The sequence below is a fragment of the Strigops habroptila genome, chromosome 17, assembly GCF_004027225.2.
Source record: "Strigops habroptila isolate Jane chromosome 17, bStrHab1.2.pri, whole genome shotgun sequence".
In the NCBI taxonomy this organism is placed as follows: Eukaryota; Metazoa; Chordata; class Aves; order Psittaciformes; family Psittacidae; genus Strigops; species Strigops habroptila.
The window spans coordinates 1,958,743-1,980,146 of record NC_044293.2 but is presented as its reverse complement, the minus strand read 5'-3'; the positions used below and the strand labels follow the sequence as shown (position 1 = coordinate 1,980,146).

At 41.3% G+C, this 21,404-nt stretch overlaps 1 protein-coding gene across 2 annotated transcripts; it reads left to right on the top strand.

Annotated features, from left to right (window-relative positions):
• Positions 1 to 10,804: 10,804 nt before the first annotated feature.
• On the top strand, positions 10,805 to 18,443 carry LAYN (layilin). 2 transcript variants are annotated; one of them, XM_030505365.1, is made up of 8 exons: positions 10,805 to 11,301; positions 12,634 to 12,657; positions 13,544 to 13,841; positions 14,755 to 14,912; positions 15,271 to 15,309; positions 15,652 to 15,735; positions 15,987 to 16,089; positions 16,805 to 18,443. In XM_030505365.1, exons 1-8 carry the CDS (start codon positions 11,103 to 11,105, stop codon positions 17,157 to 17,159), a joined length of 1,260 nt encoding a protein of 419 aa, XP_030361225.1. In that variant the 5' UTR covers positions 10,805 to 11,102; the 3' UTR covers positions 17,160 to 18,443. The 2 variants fall into 2 exon arrangements, with proteins under 2 accessions (XP_030361225.1, XP_030361226.1); XM_030505366.1 differs by lacking the exon at positions 12,634 to 12,657 and having other exon boundaries at positions 11,001 to 11,301.
• The last annotated feature ends 2,961 nt before the right edge of the window (positions 18,444 to 21,404 follow it).

Genomic DNA, 21,404 nt, shown 5'->3' with positions numbered 1-21,404 from the left:
ATGAACTACAAAGGGAAAGAATCAGAGACAGTTTCTCTAGTAACTGCAGGCCAAACCAAGAGCAAACACTGTTTCCCTAAACACTACTGGCAAGAGTCACTCCTGCAGAAATTTTTGCAGTTTTCTTGCTTTAAAGGATTGAGCACATGGAACTAACAGAACAAAGTGCAGCGTGCTAGTAGCCATCTTCTTTCTACAAGCCATTTGATTCTTGTGGATGATGGATAACACAATTTCTCCAGGTAAGCAGCTGAAGCTTATAACTATTGATATGAAAATCAGTAAGCCTATGTTATTTCCGTATAGGAAAGCAACCTGGACGACAATCTTCTTAGAGAAAAGCACTTTGTGTTTGCTTTGTCATGTTATATACTGTCCTGATCGGATTCAAGAGTAACACGTAACAGCAATGTACAAACAATAGTAGTGCTGCATGCACACAGCACCAATTCAATTGACCATGCCAGTAAGACCAAGGGAGAAGAAACCTTGTATCTGTATGTTAAAAACTTACACCTTTATTTAAATCATGCAGTCTCTGTGCAAAGAATTATTTTGGCCTGAAGCAAGACAGAAACTGATTCCAGTCAAAGCCACAAACTAAAATTTTAACATGTTGACTGCTCACAGTTTTTTTCCCTTTCAGCTTATATAAGTAGACACTTCCTGGGCCTGACATGAAGGCTTAAGAGTAGGTATTTCAGAAATGAAGCATGTTATGATTAAGGTTTTCATCTTTAGTTGATTACTTAGGTACTCAGTGGGTGTCCCGTAAAAACCTAAGTAATAGGTAGTTACAGATATTTTTTCTGGCTAAAGATTTTACCATGAGTACTGTATTTTATTATGCAAAGTACATACGGCAGTATGACCATGCTCATTACGCTGACCAGGAGGAGCCTCCTGCCCAAGGAAAGCGCTCACTTGGGTAAAAGTGAAATAAGGTCTGTGAGAACACCCATATTGTGCAGGCAAGCCAGCAAACCACAATAGTGTGACAAAACAGTACCACACAGGCCAGATGCAGGGGGCATATTCCTCAACTATAGAAGATGTTCAGGCTCACTAGTCCACCTGACTTCAGGACCTGCTTTTATCCACATTCTGTGAACTGTCATCTTCCTTTGCAGAAGAAGAAGAGAAAACCTGCAGTTTATGGTGCTACGTAGCAATGTTTAGCACCTTCTAATACTTTCAATTCATATTACAATATAGGAATTGGGAAAAGCTTACACGTACCTGAAGAGAATCTTTAGTGTTTGAGAATCACATGTTGGTGGAATTTAAGATCATCAGTCTTCAGCAACTTCAGCAATAAAGTAAACTCAAAAACTTATAGACTGCTGCTGGTCACTGCTGGTCTAAAATTAGATAGCAAAGGAAAGACTGCAAAGCTACCTGAGCTAATTTTATGCAGTCTAAGAGCTATTGCTGCAACCTTGTAAATTTTTCTGCTAATGTAATCAAGGGTTGATTACTTCTATCCGTTCGTTCTTCCTCCCTATTTGCATGCCATGATTTTCAGAAATGACAAGATATTTGAGCCACCAAAAGACTAGACTCCTGGTATGAATAAAACCAGGCTAATGCTTGAGTATCCATATGTCAGCCTAGAGGCATGTGCCTGGCCTGCCACATGTGGTACTAAAGCCTGGATCACCTTCGGCATCTGTGACACAACCCGTAGCCATTTGTCCACAGGAGCAGGGTGGAAACTCTGTCTGTGTTCCGTATTGACTTTGCCCATAGAAACTTCTTTTGCAACAAAGCTTTCTATGGCAAGAGCCATCTGGATGTTTCAAAGCAACAGTCCAGTCTCCACGCACAAGCCCCAGCTGAGTGACCATGACGACAGAGTGTACACAAAGGTTACAGGCATGGGGCTGACCTGCAGCCTGGGCTGGGGACACTCCAACCCAGGAGTCCCAGGGGAAGAGATGGGGCACCCAGAGGCCACCAAGGGAACCATCTGCAGAGGCACGTCTGCCAGGGAAAGACTGCTGGGTGATCAGTGAAGAGGTTGCTGTGCTAGCCATGGAAAACGGAAGGAAATGAAGACTGAAAAAGTTAGCCATTTTCCCCTTTCCATTAAATCTTTTTAAACATTTTATTATAAATGTAGGCCTTATCAGGATTATTACAAGGTAAGCTTCTTGACAGTAAGTCCTGTATTCTTTTTATGCATTTTAACAATAAGGTATTTATGGGTGAAAGCTAGCAAAATTGTTTAATTTGCAGACAAACTTATCCTTGTAATCTCACAGATAACAAGGATACAATCTGTCACATTTCTGGTCTAGGAACAGCCTGATAAATCTATACAAACTAGTTTTATCACATTATTAAATGCATGCACATGTGCTAGACACAAGGCATATTTGGTTATAACTACTTATACATACTCAGTTTTGTTCTGCAGAACAGATTTGCTAATTTCTTTAGCTACCTCAAATTACTGTAAAGGTTTGAGCAGTCTGACATCTGACTACCAGCACTGTCTGTGCTCCTATATTTTTCTGGGAAAAAAAAAAAAGCTTTCTGAAGTTCAGGTAATGTGAAATTCCACCATTCTTACTACTGCTGTAGTTATATGCACTTGCTTCTGAAATGGAAATTGCACAAAACCTGTGCAGTAGAACATTAACTCAAATGCCCCAACTAGAGAACAAGGATAAGTAGGATCACTGTGACATAAGCACTAGCAGCTGTCACGCTCTAAACCAGGTAGAATGTTATTCATGTTGAACATTTTGTCTTGGATGAAATTTGCAGCTGTATTTGCACTTACATCTCTGAATACAGCTACCACTTAGTCCACATTCATGCAGCGAGGACTGCATGCCAAGGCTTTACTCATTTCACATTTTCATTGTGGTGTGTTATAATAATTTACATTTTAATATTTCATTGCTTTGTCTTTGTACTCCTGAAATGATCTTTGTGATGCAGCCAATGCAGTTTTTCATTATTTAGAGCAATTAATTTGTGATATAAAGACTTTGGATTTAGTAGAAAAACACTAAGGGTGGTATGACCAATATTTTCCATTATTGTCAATTGCTTGTTATTAAGAAAGCATTTGAGGGTATAGAGTATGTTAATGTAATTACTGGAAGTGCTCTCTTTTTTTTTCTAGGTTTGAATGCCACGACCCATCCTAAGAGTAGTGCTTGGTTTGTAGGCAGTGTAGTTAGCTGATTGTATCCATTACAATCACTAACTTCACTGCCATCAAAACAAGGCACAGGATTCCCTGCTACAACCTCAGTAAAGAAAACTGCGTTACCAAACTTCCTTACAACATCCTTATTCCTAGTGCAAAATCATTAATAATGTGTATTCATTTACAGCTTTATTTTCAGAATTTCAGCTGCCCAACAGAAGTGTATGGTATTTGATGGCAATATCAAATGAAATCTTAGATCTCTTGAAGTTGGTGTTAAAATCCTTAGGAACTTTCCTGGACCAAGAATGTTGTCTGTTGGGTTTAAATTTTTTAGCCACAGGAAGACTTATTTTATACTTAATTGTTTATGCACCAAGATTGGACTAAGAATTTTTTTGGTTGTACCCTTCAGTTTATCTGTCAGATATTGGGAAAACCATTTTCATTTAGCTTTCATGTCTTTTAACAAGCCAGTAAGTGAAAAGGGTTTAGAGCAATGACTTTCAAAATTAAACTCACTGAATGCTGTAAGTGTTTTTTACCCCGAGCACTTTGCTTAATGTTCAAGAATATTAATAATGAGAAAATACTTAATAGTGCTAGAACCTGCTCTAAGAGGGTTTTGGCAAAACCCCAGACTTCCTCAAAGTAAGAGTTGAAAAGGAACTGTCTCTTATATCAGCCTAGTTACTAGGCAGTGTAGTTAGCTGATTGCCAAAAGTAACAATCACTAGCCACACAGCCAGGTAAAAAGGTTTGGAAGATACCTCAGTGGAAATCAGACACACGGGAGTGTTGACAACAGAAGGCAGACAGACTGCCCTCTTTGCAGAAGCATTTAAATAGACAGGCAAGACAGTGAAATAAAGTGAAATGTACTAGATTGCCTGTCACACATGCAAGAGACATCAGAACATTTGTCAAGCCAATTCAACTGCACCTTACTGTGTGACACACTTCATTCACAACTGTTTTGTATTCAGGACACTAAAAAACATGAGAAAAAATTGAAAGGTTTCTTTCTTCTCAAAATTTGCAGACATCAGCTCCCATTCTGATTGTGCTCATCTCAGCCTTACACTTATTTATCTCCATTTACTCTTGTTGAATAAATAAAATAGAAGCTTGTAATGGCAGTTATTTCCTGTTCATAGAGAGGCCCAGCACTAGACTTGAGTGAAAATGGCCTGAAGACACTTGAAATGAGATGTACAACGTGGTCAGCTTTCTGGCCTTCCACATTCACTGAGACAGGAAGTTTCTCCCTTATCGTGCAGCTGGTCCAGGCTCCCCAGGCATGTTTGTGCTGCTGTGTCCCCTCTGAGATGGCTTCACTACTGTCCTCCCTCCTGGAACAAAGACGCCAGTGATCGCAGGGAAAAGGGAAGGGTCACGGGTACCTACTGCAGGTGGCAGTGACAGGTACATATCAGTGGCAGGGGCAGCACCAAGATCCTGCCATCCTCTTTCTTCTTTGTGGCCACAAGGCAAGAGCAGACAGGCTGAGCTGGGAAGGCCCACCTCATGGAGAGGGGTCACCGGGAAGCAGCTTGCTGTGGCACCATGGGGACAGAGCCAGGACAGCACCTGATGGCACCCAATGAGCTCCTTGTCTTTGCTGGCGCAAGCCCAGCCGAAGTGGGCTTCACCTGCACATTCTGGACCTCAGCAGTGCTCCCACCACTGCTCGCGTCCTGCCTAAGCCCTGCCACTTGAGACATGAGAGGACCATGCCCAGGAAGGGACCGTACCCATTGGGGACACCCTGCCTTGTGAGGGACCCTGCCTGCAGCCCTGTCTCTGTGGCCGCACGCCTCTCTCCAGGGTCCTGCAACGTACCAGAGCCTCATGCTCCTCCTGGGGCCCCTCTCCAGAGCCTCCTCCCACTTCTCCTGCCATCCCCACATCTTTTTCCTGAGCCCTGTACACCTCTCCCCGATTCATGCCCCCCTGCACCACCACCTCCCACCTTCCCAGGCACCCTTAATATGATTTTACTTTCCAGAGGGAAGCGCTGCTCTCCAGGGGCCACAACTTTCTACAAGTAAGTATGAAGCACTGCATGCTCCCAGCTTGCTAAACCTTTGCTGCCTAGGTTTCTGGGAGGAATTAATTCTCAGGAATGAAAAATGTCATGCCAATAAGCTCTGGGTGACAGAAGAGCCACAGCCCCTAACATGCACAACTGAGATATTTCAGCCTACTGCCTTGGGATCCAGACACTGGGATTACTAACTTTCTGAAAGGCCCCAAAGCACACCATGGTTCAGCTGCCCTCTGTGAAGGACAGTGGTAGTAGGAGCACTTGCTTACTCACCTCTCGTTTGTCTTATTCAAGAGTAAGAAAAATAGTGAGAAAGACCTCAGAAGCTCAAAGCATGAGGAAAGCTAAAGTAAAACACAAATATCCTCAGCAGGTAAGAACTGCTGATCTTGACTCTTTTTTCATAAATATTTCCATTCACCGTGTGTCATCTGGTGGCATACTGGAACTTTGAAATTCAGTGATAATCAGCAATGATGCCTGAACCTGGTCCCCTGCGCGGTTTGAATGATGCAGCCCATTTTTTGATGGTTAGCTTAAACTTATTCCCAATCAGGTCATGCTGGCTTGGAGCAGGGCTGAAAGTAGTAGGCTGAGTACTTAATTTCTTCATAGTAAGCACATAATGTCTGCTCTGATTTAGTATCCAAAAGCAGCCAACTGAGAGTGGCCAAATTCAAAAGTGGATAATTGTTTGGGGAAAAAAAACCACCAGTGCTGCATGCACTGTCACACACAAAACCTGGCATAGAGATATTGAAGCACAGCTCAAAGCATAAGTTTCTTTATTAGTTGTTTCAGTTATTAATAGATCTTCTCCATTAGCCTGTGCCCAGCAGCAGCTAGTGCCAAGAGTTGATTGAGTGAGAGATGCGGGAAATTTGGTAGTGTGTGATTATTAAATCAGCTTCCATAGAAATGGTTCTGCCTTTGCCTGTCCTCAGGGACAGGTTTAGATGTTATTTTTAGAGAGGTATAATTCAAGAACTGCTAGACCAAGCCATTTCAAATTTTGAAGAAACTACTTAGCTGCAGAACAAACTGTAGATTTTAGCATACAACATCAAAACTGAGTTTATAGATGATGCTGTCGTTCCAAAGGAAGGCATAACTGGGACATTGGAGTGCCTTTCAGGTTGGATCCTTCCGGACTGCACAGAGCTTTCTGACTTAGTGGAGTTCTACAAAAGCTAACATCAATCTGATCTGCAACTGCCCCCTCAGCACTTTAGTTAACGGTTCCTGTAGTCTGTAATTGATGGACAGATCAATAAGATTTAGCATACTATAAGGCATATATATGCATGTTTGTGCAGTGACTCGAGCATTAAATTGGCCATGAAAAGAAGCATAGTAAGTGACATGGTATTTAGATTACTGAGGTTCATCTACTGCAAAATGGCAGGATTGGACCAAGTATATAGAGCTTGGAGTTTCTCCTACTACTTTGCCAAGAAAAAGAATATGCAGACAACAGTTGTGCTTGCTGTTGAGACACTAACATAAACTTGTACTAAAGCCCCTACTGATCTAACTGGTAAATTAATGTTCCACATATATATCATGAACAGAATTCATACAAGTAATGGGAACTAAGGCAACTTGTATTAAATATTGTAATAGCATTGACTCTATAATTATTTTTTTCTCATTTTACTAAAAAGTTCCACATTTTTACTGAAAAGCCTCTAGCCCATATTTGGGAAGCAGGCCAGACGAGAGCAATTTGCAAGAAGTACAGAAAGGTGCTGAGATCTGCAAGTCTCTCCTGCAAGTCAGCAATCCTCCTTTTCCAATTAATAATTCCAAAATGCATCTCATCCATTATCATCCATTAGCCTTCTTTCTGAGTTCTGACTGAAGCTAGTAACAGTTCCCTGAATCTTCCCTTCCCTTTTCTTAAGTTCAGTAACAATAGGTGATAGCAAGATTTTGCAGCTTTGGGCATCTGGTAGCCATAAAGATGACTGGTTTATTTCAATGAGTAAATTACTTTATACAACTACAGGACATGCTATAGGCCTCATATTTGTCTAAGAGAATTAAAATTAATGCACTAAATGAAATAAGAATAATGTTCAAATTATCATCAGTCATAGGAGTCATTTACTGTTCAAATCCAGAATTCAGACCTGATTCAGGCATTCTGTTCCTGGGAGAGCAAAACCTGGAAGCTCTGTGTGTAGATCTGGGAAGTGAATGTTGTCTCCACAGTGGCATAGGGATGGGGTTTTTTAGAAAAAAGGCTTATCTGCACTAACGTTGTTATTTCACAAACTGACAGTGAATTAATTTATTAGAAATGCCTACTTTAATTAGTTAGCTCATTTTATATAAAATAATAGTGAGGCACATGGCAAGAAAGCTGTTGTCTTCTGGATGTTTGTTTCGCTGGACTGTGAATCAATTAATTGATTCCCACAAACTTTAAAGTATAGTTTACGATTAATAAAGAATTGTCAAAATTATAAACACTGCAAATCTGAGCTAATTAGAGTGAAAAGTTAGCTTTGTTCACCAAATTCCCTGAGCAAAGAGGATCCTGTAGTCTGTGTGATTCTGAAAGTCTCAGGCCAGACATTAGGAAGCAACAGACATAGAAGCTTAAGCGAGGAAGTATAAACGAGCTAAACATGGTTATTGGACAATTTCCAATCTGAAAACCGCAAGAAGTAAGACAGCGATATTACAAATACATTAAAATGTTTCAAGGTATAACTGACTGTTTCTTCATGCTAACATTTTATTTTGCATGGGTATATTTATAATTTAGTCAGCTACCACATGCTGGCCTTGATTTTCTTCTCCAAGTCAACAGAACAGAAAAGTCGTAAAGAAAAGATTGTGTGTCTTGCAAATTTTCTCAAAAGCATGACTTGGTACATCAACATTTTCACAGAAAATGTGGAGAAGCTTGTGGGAGTAGGAGACAGGAACTGAAGTTGACCTCACTGGTGGAGGCAGATAGGGAACAGGGCAAATATGAGAAAGTGTCAAAATCTTGAAAGAGACAAGAACTTGGGACTGAAAAGGGAAATACAGCAGAAGCAGTGACTATATTGCTGTCTGCATGACAGTGAGGACCGTGGCAGCACTTTGCTGAAGGCCACGTATTTTATATAGAGATATATAATGAAAGGACCTAGTTATTTAAATTAAGCCAATTTTAATACAACTATGTATGTCTAAATTTCTCAGTTTAATATGCCAAATGAATCTTTACAGTCTGTCCATTGTTAGTTGCTTTGATTTTTTTTCATTGTTGTGTCTATTTTTCTTCCACTGAAATACTAAAACTCAGTTTGTAACAAAGTTGTTAAACTGGCTGCTGGTTGCACATGCTCTACTCTCTAAAAATCTGTCATAAACTAAATCTCAGCAATAAAAGGAAGAGCTGCATTTAGGGATTTTTGTTATTAGGAGTAGTGAACTTTAGACTTACTGATTTATAATGGTCTTACTTGGGCTGGCCGGATTCAAGAATAAGAGGTCTGTATTATATTAAGGCACTTCTTTCCTTCAGTTGTAATTTACAAGATAGAAAGCAGAGATGGATGAGTTTTTATCCCATATAAGGTTAAACATCTGTCCTTCTGAAGAACTACATATCGTAATTAATACAATTTCATTACTTGATGGTAGAGAGTAGAACAGAAATCTAAAAGCTGATAAGCGTAGTGGTTTGAGAAGTGACTTGGAAAACAAGATTTCAAACAATACTTCCAGAAATGACATACTCATTTTAGACATAAAAGCCTCCTTTTTCTTCCTCCTTATTTAAGCTTTTAAGTTGGTTCATATTAAGTACTTCCTCTTCTCAGAGTTTAGTAAAATGCCGAACCAAGTATATCTGCTTTGTCCAAACTCTACACATTAAAGCTAGGCTTCCATCTACAGGAAGGTGGACTGTGTATTTTCTTCAACTTTGTGCCAGATACAGTCTATTGATATAATTTGCATCAGGAAAACACATTTTCTATTCTGGTGTTGTCTCACACATGTGCCCCCCTCTATCTCAATTAAAGTACCAGGTTTGCCTGGCTAACATTGGCATAAATATTTCTCAACAAAGTAGGCTTTGAACTATTAATGCTAAAATATTTGGGAGGCAAAATATGTACCTGGGTAGATTTATATTTGTGGACAGCTGTGGTCCTGGGATTTCTGACTTGCAGGACTTGAAATCTTCTGAACTTGACAGCTTTCAACTGCATTTCATATGTGCTAAATTTACCAAAATCATAAATGGAGAGCAACAGCTTTGGCATTGTTAAGAAATTTCTTTGCAGAAGTAGAAACCAGGTCAAAGGGAAGAGTCTGCGCCTATTAATATTAACATTGCACAATAAAGACACGAAGTTTTATATTCAAGTGTTATACATAGTGCTTGAATGCTTGCAGCTGACCTTTTTTAAAAATAGACCAACAAAGGCTTCTGTCAGCTACTGCCATTTTCATGTTGAAGTTAGTAAAATCTTTGGTAATCACTTTGCTGCTGTCAAATGACATTGCATTCCTCAGTTGTGCTTTTGATATGGAAAAGGCTGTAAAATGCAAGTGAATAATCATTTGCCAGTAATTAAAGAAAGCGTGTTGACAATGCTGCTACTACTATCCATTACAGAAATGTTTCCACTGGATTTAGAATACAAATTATTTTGTTTACTTTTAATTATTTTAGTTACTTTGGTCTGCAAAACAAGGAATAAAACCTCCCCAAACAATTGTAATCCCCAAACAGGATTTCCTTTGTCAAAAGTTCTCCAAAGAGTGAATGTACTACTGGAGCTTCAGGATAATGAAGATTGGCTTGCCAAAGGCTTGACTTCAGTCCTGCAACTCAGGCTAGCCAGGTCAGATGCTTGGTTCTTGCATTCTTCCCTGTATTTGAGGCATTTCCAATATTATGTTACTTAACAGTTTGGAAATAGATGCATATGACACTTTCATGGACATACCTCACTTCGAGTTGTTTTGCCTTCTAAAATACATGAAATTAAATACAAAATTTTCTCACCAAAATATTAGTCCTCATTCAAGTTCATTAAACTAGTTTTAATTGCTCAGGCTGTAGAGTTGCTCAAGCATCTTATTTACTAAATCCAAATTCTGTTCACCAAAGACTTAGGGAATGTAAAAGTTCAGTTCTAGAATACCACTGATGTCTGCATTTCACAGACATGACACATGCTGCAAAGCCATAGCCTTAGTTCAGCTCCAACACCTACCTCAGATTAGTTTCTCTAACTGGACTCCCAAAGGCTGGTACAGGTTTTGAGCCTTTCATCAAATCACTAATCTCTTAAAATATCAATCCCAGCTAGTGTCTGAGCAGAAACTATAGCCCTTAAAGCTCCTGTATTCACTCATTTTGGTGCTCTACCCCTTTCTGCAACCTACAGAAAGCTCTTAGAGGCTGAGCCATTAAAATCTTAGCTGGAAAACTAGTGTTCCTGGAAACAGGCAGACACCACCTCCCTAACCACCGGGACTCAGGCTCAGCATTTATCAGTGTTTGAAAATTCCCCTGTTCTGTTTGCAGCTCTGAAGCAGTTTCTTAAAGACAGCTGCCCATCAGCGTGGGGAGGGTCTGCAGTGTGGTTTTAGGGTCTGCAGATGTGCTTTCTATGACTCACACGTTGTGGAGAGTGGAGGTGTCTCCATGCCTTATCATTTATGTGGTGGGACAGGGAACTTACAACGCCGGAGCAGAGGAAAACACGCAGAAGTGATGGGCTGTCTGAAGTATGGCTAAGAACGGGGCAGCCTGAAAAGATGCGGGTTTAGCGTGAAACCTGCAGCTGGAGAGGCGGCTGCCTCCGGAGGAGAGATGCGCAGCGAGGGAGGCGGGTCTCGCTGCCGGGCTTTGGCCCGGAGCCCGGTGTGGGAGGGATGAGGCGGCGGCCTCTTCTCCGCCCTCCATCCCCCCTCTGCCGGCCGCCGGGCCGTGGGCCACTCGCATGGGGCCGCGCGGTGCAGCGCAGCGAGCCGGGCGCCCAGCGCTCGCCGACGGAGCCGGGAACGATGCTGGCGGCCGCGGCCCTGTGCGCCGCCGCGCTGGGCTGGGCGGCGGGAGCGCGGCTGCTCAGCGGTACGTACGGGGTGGCGGGGCCTCCGCTTGCCCGGCTCCGCTGAGCGGGGTCGGCCCCGAGGGTGAGGGGAGCGCGGGGCTGGCGGCCCGGTCGAGACTCATCCCCTGGCCCGAGGTGGGCAAGGCAGCTCCGCCGGCCGCTCCCCGCTGCGCTGGGTGGGGGGGATTGGCTGCTTGGGGCAGCCTTTGCGACATGGGCGAGGATTTGTGCGCGCTACCCAGTGCAGTGATTTTTCTTTCCTGACTCCCAGAGGCAGCCAGCCCTGCCCAGGGGAGACCTCTGCATCCTCCGCGTTAGGTGGGAGCACCCCTGCGTTCCTTGTTGTGAAGGGGTACGCCGATAGTCCAGTTTCATTTTCCTCTTCCGATAAGAAACCCTTCTGTTCCCTCTGCTGCATTTTTGCCTCGGCTCTAGGAATTTTCAATGCTGCGCTGGCTAACGGAACTACTCAGTGGTAACCACCAGACTGGCTCAGTTTCCAGACAACACTAGATTGTCTTACTCTTCCTCTACAAAGTGTTCTTTGAGTCTCTCCTCCTGATTTTGCGCAAAGGAATGTTGCCTATTTAGATGCCATTCATGGGAATAGATGATATACAGCAGCTCAAATTTCCGCCAGCAGCGGGTTTTGGATGCAGTACCCAAACTAGGTAGTCTAGTCTGATTTTAGGGCACAGAACAGCCAGTCTGGGGGAAGTTTCTGCCCAACTTGATAGGTTGGTGTATGTTCAGCAGAAAACCTGAATACTGTCACCCATGAGATGGTTATGTTATTCCAACATAAGGCAAATAGCTTTGTTATATCTATAAGTATATTTTTAATTCTGCAATGCTCTTGTCTGCAGTAGGACTTTTGTGGGAGTGAGTTAGAGGACACTGCTGCCAGCTGTGGGGTTGAGGATGTATTTCTTTTTGTGAATTTTATACCTTTTGGTATAATTGACTCATCCGCAGACTTGAATTATCAAGGCTCAGCAGGTTTTGAGGCAGATCCCATGCAGGCAATGAGGAGATAACAGGAAAATATGAGGAACCCTTTCAGCATTGGTTAGAGCTACATATCCATTTGACCTCTGTTACATAAATCATACTTGGGAACCTAACTAGCAGTGAACTCTAGACAGTAATCAAGTACAGTAAATTTTTCTTAGTTGAAAGCATTGGCAAGTTTGGCTAATAAGACAGATTTTCTGCCAGTTAATAGGGAAAAAATGCGTTTGTGTGTCAGAAAAGAATCCGAGTGCAGTTTGTGACACTATTTCTAGACAGTTGCTGCGGTGTTTTAATAACAATGTGCTGTCTGTGTACCTTTCTTGTGTCTCTCACAATAGCAGCGGACGTATCCCTCAGAAGAGGTAAGGTCTTTTGCCTTTCTCACCAAGCCTGCATGAGTGTTAAGTTACCAAGAGAAACACTGGTTATCTAAAGATGTATTTTTAAATACTGCTTTTGCAGTACAGCCAGTTTTATGTGTAAAATGTTAGCAGACTTTGTGGTTCTGAGGACTTAACTGTTCAAAAATTTCAGTAAAAAGGTGTTTAAATTCCCACTTTTAGAGTGGCCATAGAAGAGTAAAGGTCAGCATATATCCCATGGAGGAGTTTATAATGACCTGTCCTCACATCCCATTTGTTCTGAGTACGTTACAAATGTTGTTAAATGTTTCTCTTCTGTAAAAACATTCAGGTTAGCAGATTGTGTCTGCCCTGTGTTTGAAAAGAAATATTTACTAAGTAAAACAAAACTGTTTGTTTGCACAGTCTAAATATTGGGACTCTTCTGCTGAGAAACATACAAGTGCATAATTTTAGATTATGCGCCTTTTCACTTTGATCTTTACTTTCTTTGTAACCAAAATAAGCTGTGCAGCCTTATGCATGAGAAAGTCCTTGGCTGAAAATAGACCTTGGTTACTTCCTGGACTGTCAGTAACATTACAGCGCGGAGCAATGCTTACAACTGTACTGTGTGAACACATCATAACACACTAAGTATAGATTCTATGAAAGTAGCAAATAAACCCTAGAAGATAAATTATTATCTCCGCTTATGTAAGGAGGTCTCTAATTGTAGCCATTAAAAGTCCTTAAAAATTATATTAATTAAAAAAAGCCTTCTTGAACCCTTGTATAATATACAAACTGTTATACAGTGCAAAACTCAGCCAAATGGAAGTATTAGCATTCAGGTTTGCTACTAACAGCCGTAGCTTCTGTAACAGGTTTCATTCCATTTCTGCAGGACAGACAGTTTGTCGTCATGGAACAGAGCCACCATGCTACAAAATAGTTTATTTTCATGATGCTTCACGCAGGGTCAGCTATGAAGAAGCACAGCTTTCCTGCAGAACTGATGGTGGACATCTAGTCAGTATTGAAACAGAAGCAGAGCAAAGATTGATTGAAAGATTCATTGACAATCTCTTAGCTTCTGATGGCGATTTTTGGATAGGCCTTAGGAGGAAAAAGGAGGAGGTAGACAATAGTACAGACTGTCAGAACCTCTACTTCTGGTCAGATGGCAGTTCATCCAACTTCAGGTGGGTACCTATGCGCGATACTGGGAAGCAAACTGGTCAAGGACCGCCACCTGCCTTTAGCAGTGAGAAAGGATTCTTTCAAGAGTCAAGCAGTGTTGTCCTAGCTGTCATCTGTGCCCTTCTGCAGTCACTGAAAAGTGGTAGTATCTCCAGAGAGCAATTCATCCCACCCAGACATAAGGGGGAGACAAATTACCCGCTATAGACTCTGCTCTCTCTTTGCTCTACATAAAGCACCTAGAGCATCTAGGTTGGGCTAGATTGGTAATTTCTGCTTGCTAAAAGGAGGTGGAAGAACAAGTAATTTGGTCTTAAAAATCTCTGATTAGGCATGAAGAAAATGTCTTTTGACCTTAAGGTTCCTGTGCTGAACTTTTGTCCCTGGTGGCCTGAGCAATGGGCCTGTCTCTTTCTACTTGCTGAGGGAATAGCATTTTTTCTAGTTAGACAGAAAGATTGGAGAGCTGCAGTATTTATTGTAGACATGAGTCTTAAAGCAAGTGGAACTACAGCATTTGCTGTAGTTAAAATGTAAATGCAACATTTACAACCAATACAAGTTTACTGGAGTTGTTTTCACTACTTTCACATTTCTGTTCAGCATAGAACCAAAATGTGTTTAGCCTCAAAAATTCTGCTTAATTTAACATGTGTGGGGTTTATTTCCACATTGAATACCTTGGTGCATCTGGAATTACTTCTATTGTCTTGATCAGCTTTCAGGAAGTGCTCAGCACTCCTACTTCTACACAGCGGAAGTGGAGGGTGAGAGTGAGGCGGGGTGTGCTGAGCTGTCATCCTCTTAGATTCTGCCCTCTCTGGTGCCCTGTGTGCTGTATTTCTATGTGAGCTTCTGCAGTATCATGGAAAGTGATGTCAAGTCTTACTTGACATGTTTGCTGTATTTTCTTAGGAACTGGTATGTAGATGAGCCATCCTGTGGGAGTGAAATCTGTGTTGTGATGTACTACCAGCCATCTGCCCCACCAGGTGTCGGAGGTCCTTACATGTTTCAATGGAATGATGACAGATGCAACATGAAAAATAACTTCATTTGCAAATATTCTCTTGGTAATGAGTCATTCTGTAGCTTTAAAAACCCAACCTGCTTCCAGTCCCCAAGGGGAGGTATGAGGAAATTGCCATAACTGATAGGGAAACCCTTTCTTAGCTTTACTGAAAATAATCTGGTGAGAGACAGATGTCTTTAAGTTGATACAAGTCATGGGGAAAACAATCTCTGTAGCTACTTGCTTTGTGACTTAAATGAGTTCTCAGAGGATTTTTACAAAGTATTTGATATCTCAAATGTGGCCTGAGGGAGAGAGAATGCTGAGGAAGGGTGCCCATGTTATTAGACTATATTCAGTAGACTTGGTCTCCCTAGTCAAACTTATGAGGTAACTCTGCATATATTTTTCTCTTTTAGAGAAGACGACGAGTGCTCCAATAGAGAATTCTCAGAAAAGTAAGTTACAGACATTTGAGGCTTTTTTTAATGACACGCTAACTTTCAGTAAAAATACTGTGACATTCATTGTCAGGGACAATCACAGACTGAAAAATTACTAAGCAAGAAGTATCCCTGCAGTTTCCTTGTGCTGTTCTATAACCCATTCTGCAGGAACACAGTCTTGCTGCTGTTCATGCAGTATCTGGGACCACTGGTCATGCTGCAGAAATTTAAGCAAGAGAGTATCAGTACATCTCACACATCTTTGCAGCAGGCAGTCTCTTCAATCTCCTCTCACCCTCACTTTTTGATTCTTAAGCTCTTTCAAACAACATCTGAGAGATTGCTTCTTTCCAGGTGTTGCCACAGAACCCTTAAAACCAGTATTCCCAGAAGAACGCCATAGGAAAGATGCTAATGTAACAGTTGTGGAAGCCAAAGGTATGTTGTGTTTGTTGGTTCATAATCTTGAAGACTTGAGCTTATTTTACCTTAACCTGCATAACTAGACGATTGGCCTCTTAGACTTTCTGCCTTTGAGAAGTACATACTGCTAGATTATGAGCAAAACTAGAAGCCCATTGAGCGGTGATGATGCTGCCTCTTAAAAGTGTTAGGTTTTCTACGAAGTTCTGGGCATGTCAAATGCAACTGGAAGCGAATAAAAGCTGGAATCTTGTTTTTACCCCTAGAACCTGTTCAGAGACTTGTCTACATCCTTATTCCCAGTATTCCTGTGCTGCTGCTCCTGATGGCCGTTACAGCTGTCTTTTGGTTTTGGCTTGTTGTGAAGCGGTAAGTGACATTTTTTGTGTAACAAGTGAATATATGATATCTTGTCCTGGCAATCATTTTACAGCTAGCTTCAGAATCCTGTAAGATGCTCTGGAGAGGACTGCTTTCAGTCAAATAAATGTTTAAAAGGTGTCATATTTCAGCCAAATAAATGTTTAAAATGTGTTAGCTCCAGGCTAAGTTACTTGTGAAGTAAAAATTTAAGTAAAGCGGATTATGCCATTTTACTATTTTCACAGAACTATAGTAGTTAGGGAATAGTGTAAAACAAGATGATGATTTTTAAGTGTTAGCACTGAAGTTTTCTTATTAAAGAAAATACTTGAATTACCAGAAGATCCTCTTCGAAAGTGAAAAACAAAATAGAAATAAAAGGACATACATTTGGAGCAAGTAACACTTCCCAGTTTCCTCTCCTTGCTTTCCTTATGTGCACAGTACCTCTGATGGTGGTGCTGGCTGTAGTTTCGGGAGTGTCGGTGTTGAGTTTTGCTGCCTCAGCATCTCAGCTGGCACCAGAATGCAAGGGCTACCTCAGCAGGTCCTGCCATAGGACACACCCGGAACAGCAAGTAATAACAAATGTCATCCTAAGTCCAGGCTCTGAGTGTCAGTTTTCCTCAAGGGCCATCATTAAATTACTGAGAGGTGTGGTATTATTTTGTATTTCCCTCTGTAAAAAAGCATCACTTGTCCCCTTTCCTCCATCCCTAAGGAGACAGGAGCAAATAGATGCGAGCCCAAAGGAGGAAGATGCATGGCTGTCTAACCACAGCAGGAACAGTCCAAATCTGGATATTTACAAAGTCATCAAGAAGCAATCAGAAGCCGATTTGGCTGGAACGAGGCCTGACACAAAGAATTCTTCCTTCCGTAAACAGGAAGATAAGGTGCTTGACAATTTCCCCAGGGATTACGATGGTGCGGCAATGAATACATCGAGTGGCTTTGTGACCTTGGCCAGTACTGAAAGTGGCTTTGTGACCAATGATATCTATGAGCTGTGTGGACATCATGTGGGGAGAAGCAAGGAATCGGCCTGGGTGGAGAATGAGATTTATGGATATTAAGGAAATGGACCAAAACAAAGCCTGGAATATGGATGACAAAGTGAATACTGATACAAGTTAACCTGCCTTCCCTATGCACATGTTTTAATAATAGTATATGTGATGTTTATCCTGGTTTTGCATTGTCCCTATATTCTTCTCTTTTTTGAAAGAATATGGGTTTTTAAAGATCCGAACTGAAAAGAATGTATATATTTTGCTTTGCATCAAGTCTCCTTTTCCCCAGGAATGGCTTGTTAATTCTCTTAATTCTTTTTTGTACTCCAAAGATATGCCTTTGAAACGAAAGTGCAAACAAAAATCTGTATTTATTTAACTGACCTTCAAAGGTGTCAAAAGTCACTAGTCACTAGTGACTATGGAGATATATATATATATAAAAACCTATGGATTCTCATAGGTACTGGCAGCAGCACTGTGGCCTCTGGAGTCTTTTTTTCTTTTTTCAGTACAGAGCCAGTTTGAGCTTGTGAATTGAGTCCAGCTGTTACTAAAGAAGTCATGAATATGCTTAGAGGCTTGCATTCACAGCTGTACAGCTTCTTACTAGGGATCTTAGCATGTTTGTAGCTGTGTACGTGTAGAAAGAGCTGCAAAGTTAGGCCATTAAGACTTACCTGTCCTGCCTCATCTGCTGTCTCAGCTGTTTCATACATTGGTTTGTAGATTCTCAAGGCAAATATGTTCAGCTCTGAGTAAGCCAGCACTTCTTGCTTTGTCTGCACTTGCTCTGGTTTCAATTATTCCAGCAATGGAGCTGTTCCTTAAAAATGGAGTTTTATTTGATTGTATCCCATCGAACTAAGCAGTGGGAGTACCACATAAAGAACCAAGTACGTTGAATGTTGGGAAGCTGGACATCTGCACTGAAGAGAAGGCGGCATTTCAGATATTATCGTGTATCTGAGGCCATTTGGTTTCAGCTCTGTACTCTGTCTCAGTCTTTTCTTAACTATGAGTGCCTCAGTCCCATGTGAAAAACAGAAATAACAGCATTTCACAGGCTTACAGGGAAGCCTAAAATCTAATTGACTTTGAAGTGATTTGGGGACTACAATAATGAGGCCTTGTAATTGGCAAAATTAATTTTATTATCCAGCAGATCTGTGCAGCAATTTTGAAGCATGTCTAGAAGCTGTATAAAAATTTATTTGTTTAAAAGATATGGTTTGGTTGAGCAGTTCTGGCACCTAACCCTGTATGTAGCAAGTAATGTTTTTTACTTACCCTGTTAGATCACATTTGATCTTTTCATAAGCTAAATAAAAATAGTAGATGCCTGTTTATCTCTCTGCCTACATTCAAAAGCTCAAGTTTTGCCATTCTCTATTGGTTAGAGCTAAAAGAAAGGTGCAGGTTGAGGAAATCTTGACACCGTGAAATGCTTACTGAAGCCAGAACTCCTCAGAATGCATTGTTAAAATCCCAAAGAATTATACCTTTGTTTTCTGGCTTTACACTAGCAATTTGCTAAGCTCCAGGCTTTGGATCCATCTGGGTTTGGGGTTTGGATTTTTGTTTTGGGGTTTGGTTTTTTTTTTCTTTGATCAGACACCAGGTAATGGAGGGAGAATGACCAAACGAATAAAGCATGCCAAGCAGGAACACAAATATTACTCACCTATTGCTCTGCAGGTGAGTATTTCCGGCTCCAGGAGAGCAACATTTTGCTGCCAAACAAGTCTATGAAGCACCTGAAATGCATTTAGCTCTTGACAGGGTTCCCTAGAAGTTTGATCTTCTCCACTGCATGAGGAATAAATAAATAAATAGGAAAATGAAACAAAACCAATTTGCATAAGCCACGGGGAAACAAAGTTGTGCCAAAGGCTTTGGCAGAAGGTGTTTTATGTGGGGCTGAAACAACAGAAATGAGTGTATGACATGGCCGTGATTTCCTCTGTCAATGCAAATATACAGGAAAACATTTTTGGATGTGTGTGCTATTGCTGTCTATTGTAAACCTGGAAATATTTTGGTTACTTGCCACAGCTGCTTCTCTCACTTCCCAAAGGTTACAGGTGAAGTTGATGTGCACAATGGCTGTCATGCGTATCTGTGGTATCACAGTGTCTGCCAATCTCACACTGTTCCTCCACAAGACACAGCGGTGCAAGATGAAGCCCTGAAAAAAGTAGTCCCTTAAAAAATAAATGAGAAAAGAAATCTGTTTTGAAAATCACACCGAGTTAGCAACCATTTCTCCTGCAGAGCACAATCCTGGTACAGGAGAACAGTCACTGCTGGATGCTTGCAGTGTCCAGGGTTTCTAATGCAGCAATGAGTGGGCTTTTATCAAGCAATTGTGTTTCTACCCATTTTGAGTCTTGTACGTTTGATGTCTTCTCTGTTTTTCTGGCAGGCACTAAGAATCTTTTAGGTATTGAAAAATAGGAAATGAGATGAAAATGCTCGAGCCAGATGTCGGAGATTAGGTATGTAAACATGTAAAGCTATATTTTGGCAACTAAATGTCGAACTGCTGGCTTGTTGAACTCAGGCAGAGCCAGCTGCATGGGCTCAGCATCTCTGGAACTTATTAGAAGGCGAGGTAATTTTGTCATTTCTTTGCTATCTCCGTTTAGTAGAGCACCACAGCTGTAGTATTCTGTACAGGAACACTGACCACAAGAGGGCATGTTTGCTCCACAGTTTGTGTCATTCAATCCAGTGTTGAAAAGGGGCTGGAAGAGCTCCTCCGTACCAGTTTGTGGGAAGCGCTTGAATCGCTTTCCTTGAAGCACAGCGAAAACCATCAATGGCAGTTAAAGGCTGCTGTACAAAGAACGGTTTTGTGACTGCAGTTCTGCTAGCAGCGTTATTAAGAACTGTTTTTGTAACCTGAACTTTCAGGCCAAAAATGGCATTGTGGTGTGTAGCAGAATAAAGTTTCTGCAGATGTTTTCTATTGCAAACACAAGATCTGACTCAATAATTGATTTTGCAGCAGTCTGGTGACATTTGACATGGATGAAAGTAGGCAGAAAGCAAGTAAATGTTTTAGTACTAATTTTTTTACTTATAATAAAGTGACTGTGAATTAATATTAGGCAATATTGGGCACAGTGTAGAAAAAGTTACTTTTAACACACCAAGTTTGCATCATACCAGAATTATTGTTTGGTCAGTGTTTCAGATTTCTGAAAAAAACGAAGCATCCTAGAGGGTGAAACAGGGTGAAATCTCATAAGTAGCAGTTTGGGATGACACCATTTTCTATTCAAGTAGGATTATGGTAAGCTTGCTCATGCACCTATCAATCATTTAAAAGGGTGGATGTCTGACTAACTCAAGTCATCAGTTAGTCATTTCTAGAGCTTCTTAAGGGGATAAATAGAACAGTAACAGCACAGTTATTATCCATAGCAGTCTAAGTCAGCAGCGTCATCTCAAAATGTCATTCCTTAGAGGAATCTCATGAACTGCAAGTACAGTGAAGGACAAGCATTAACTTCTCATGGATGTCTTAAGCTCCCATTGCAGAACAGTCATTGCTGTTTTGACACGCAACAAATTTAACCAACTTTCCACATGTATGAGGCAGCTTTATCTGCAAGATGTGGGTACAAAGCAAAAGCAAGAGGCAGAAGTTTGTTTCTTGCATTCTTTCACTCAGTTTTTGTGGCCACAGTGTCTTCTGCTGTTGTTTGCATGCACAGCACTCTGTGTTCATAAAAGGTCTGTGTCTGTTGCTGAACGTGCAGTTGATTCAGACATGTGTGGTCTTGTATCATGAGCTTTTAGACATGCCTTGTTTAGTCAGTGGAACTGAGCAAAGCCCCCAGGCGTGATTCCTGGCATTCACATGTCAAAAGGTACCAGTCTTCCAGTGTGAGATGGGTCAGGGGAGAGGGAGCGATGGCAAAGGGACAGGCATGAACCGGGAGAGGGAAGATTGCTGCAGAATTGAAACGAGCATGGCGTTTTTAAAACGAAAGCAAGCGAATGTGTAAGTGCAAACATAAAGCAGACTGGGTGGATGTAGTACTGGAAATTTAGCATAAAAGGCCTTAACTTTTTTCACACTCACATTGTCAGTTCTGAAGGGTGTCTGGCCATTTTATATGTCAAAGGGCCTAAAAAAGCTTCCAAATCTGTCTTTCCAGGTGTGTATGAAATGAATAGATTATTTCAGTTGGAAGTGACCTACAACAATCATCTAGTCTAACTGCCTGACCATATCAGGGCTAAAAGTTAAAGCATGTTCTTAAGGGCATTGTCCAAATACTTCTTAAACACTGACAG

Bases quoted from the DNA above. Each gene is read 5' to 3' on its own strand.
- LAYN (XM_030505365.1), top strand. From the start codon at position 11,103: ATGAGGCGGCGGCCTCTTCTCCGCCCTCCATCCCCCCTCTGCCGGCCG. The intron at 12,658-13,543 runs GTAAGGTCTTTT...CCATTTCTGCAG, and splicing joins GGACGTATCCCTCAGAAGAG to GACAGACAGTTTGTCGTCAT. The intron at 13,842-14,754 runs GTGGGTACCTAT...GTATTTTCTTAG, and splicing joins GGCAGTTCATCCAACTTCAG to GAACTGGTATGTAGATGAGC.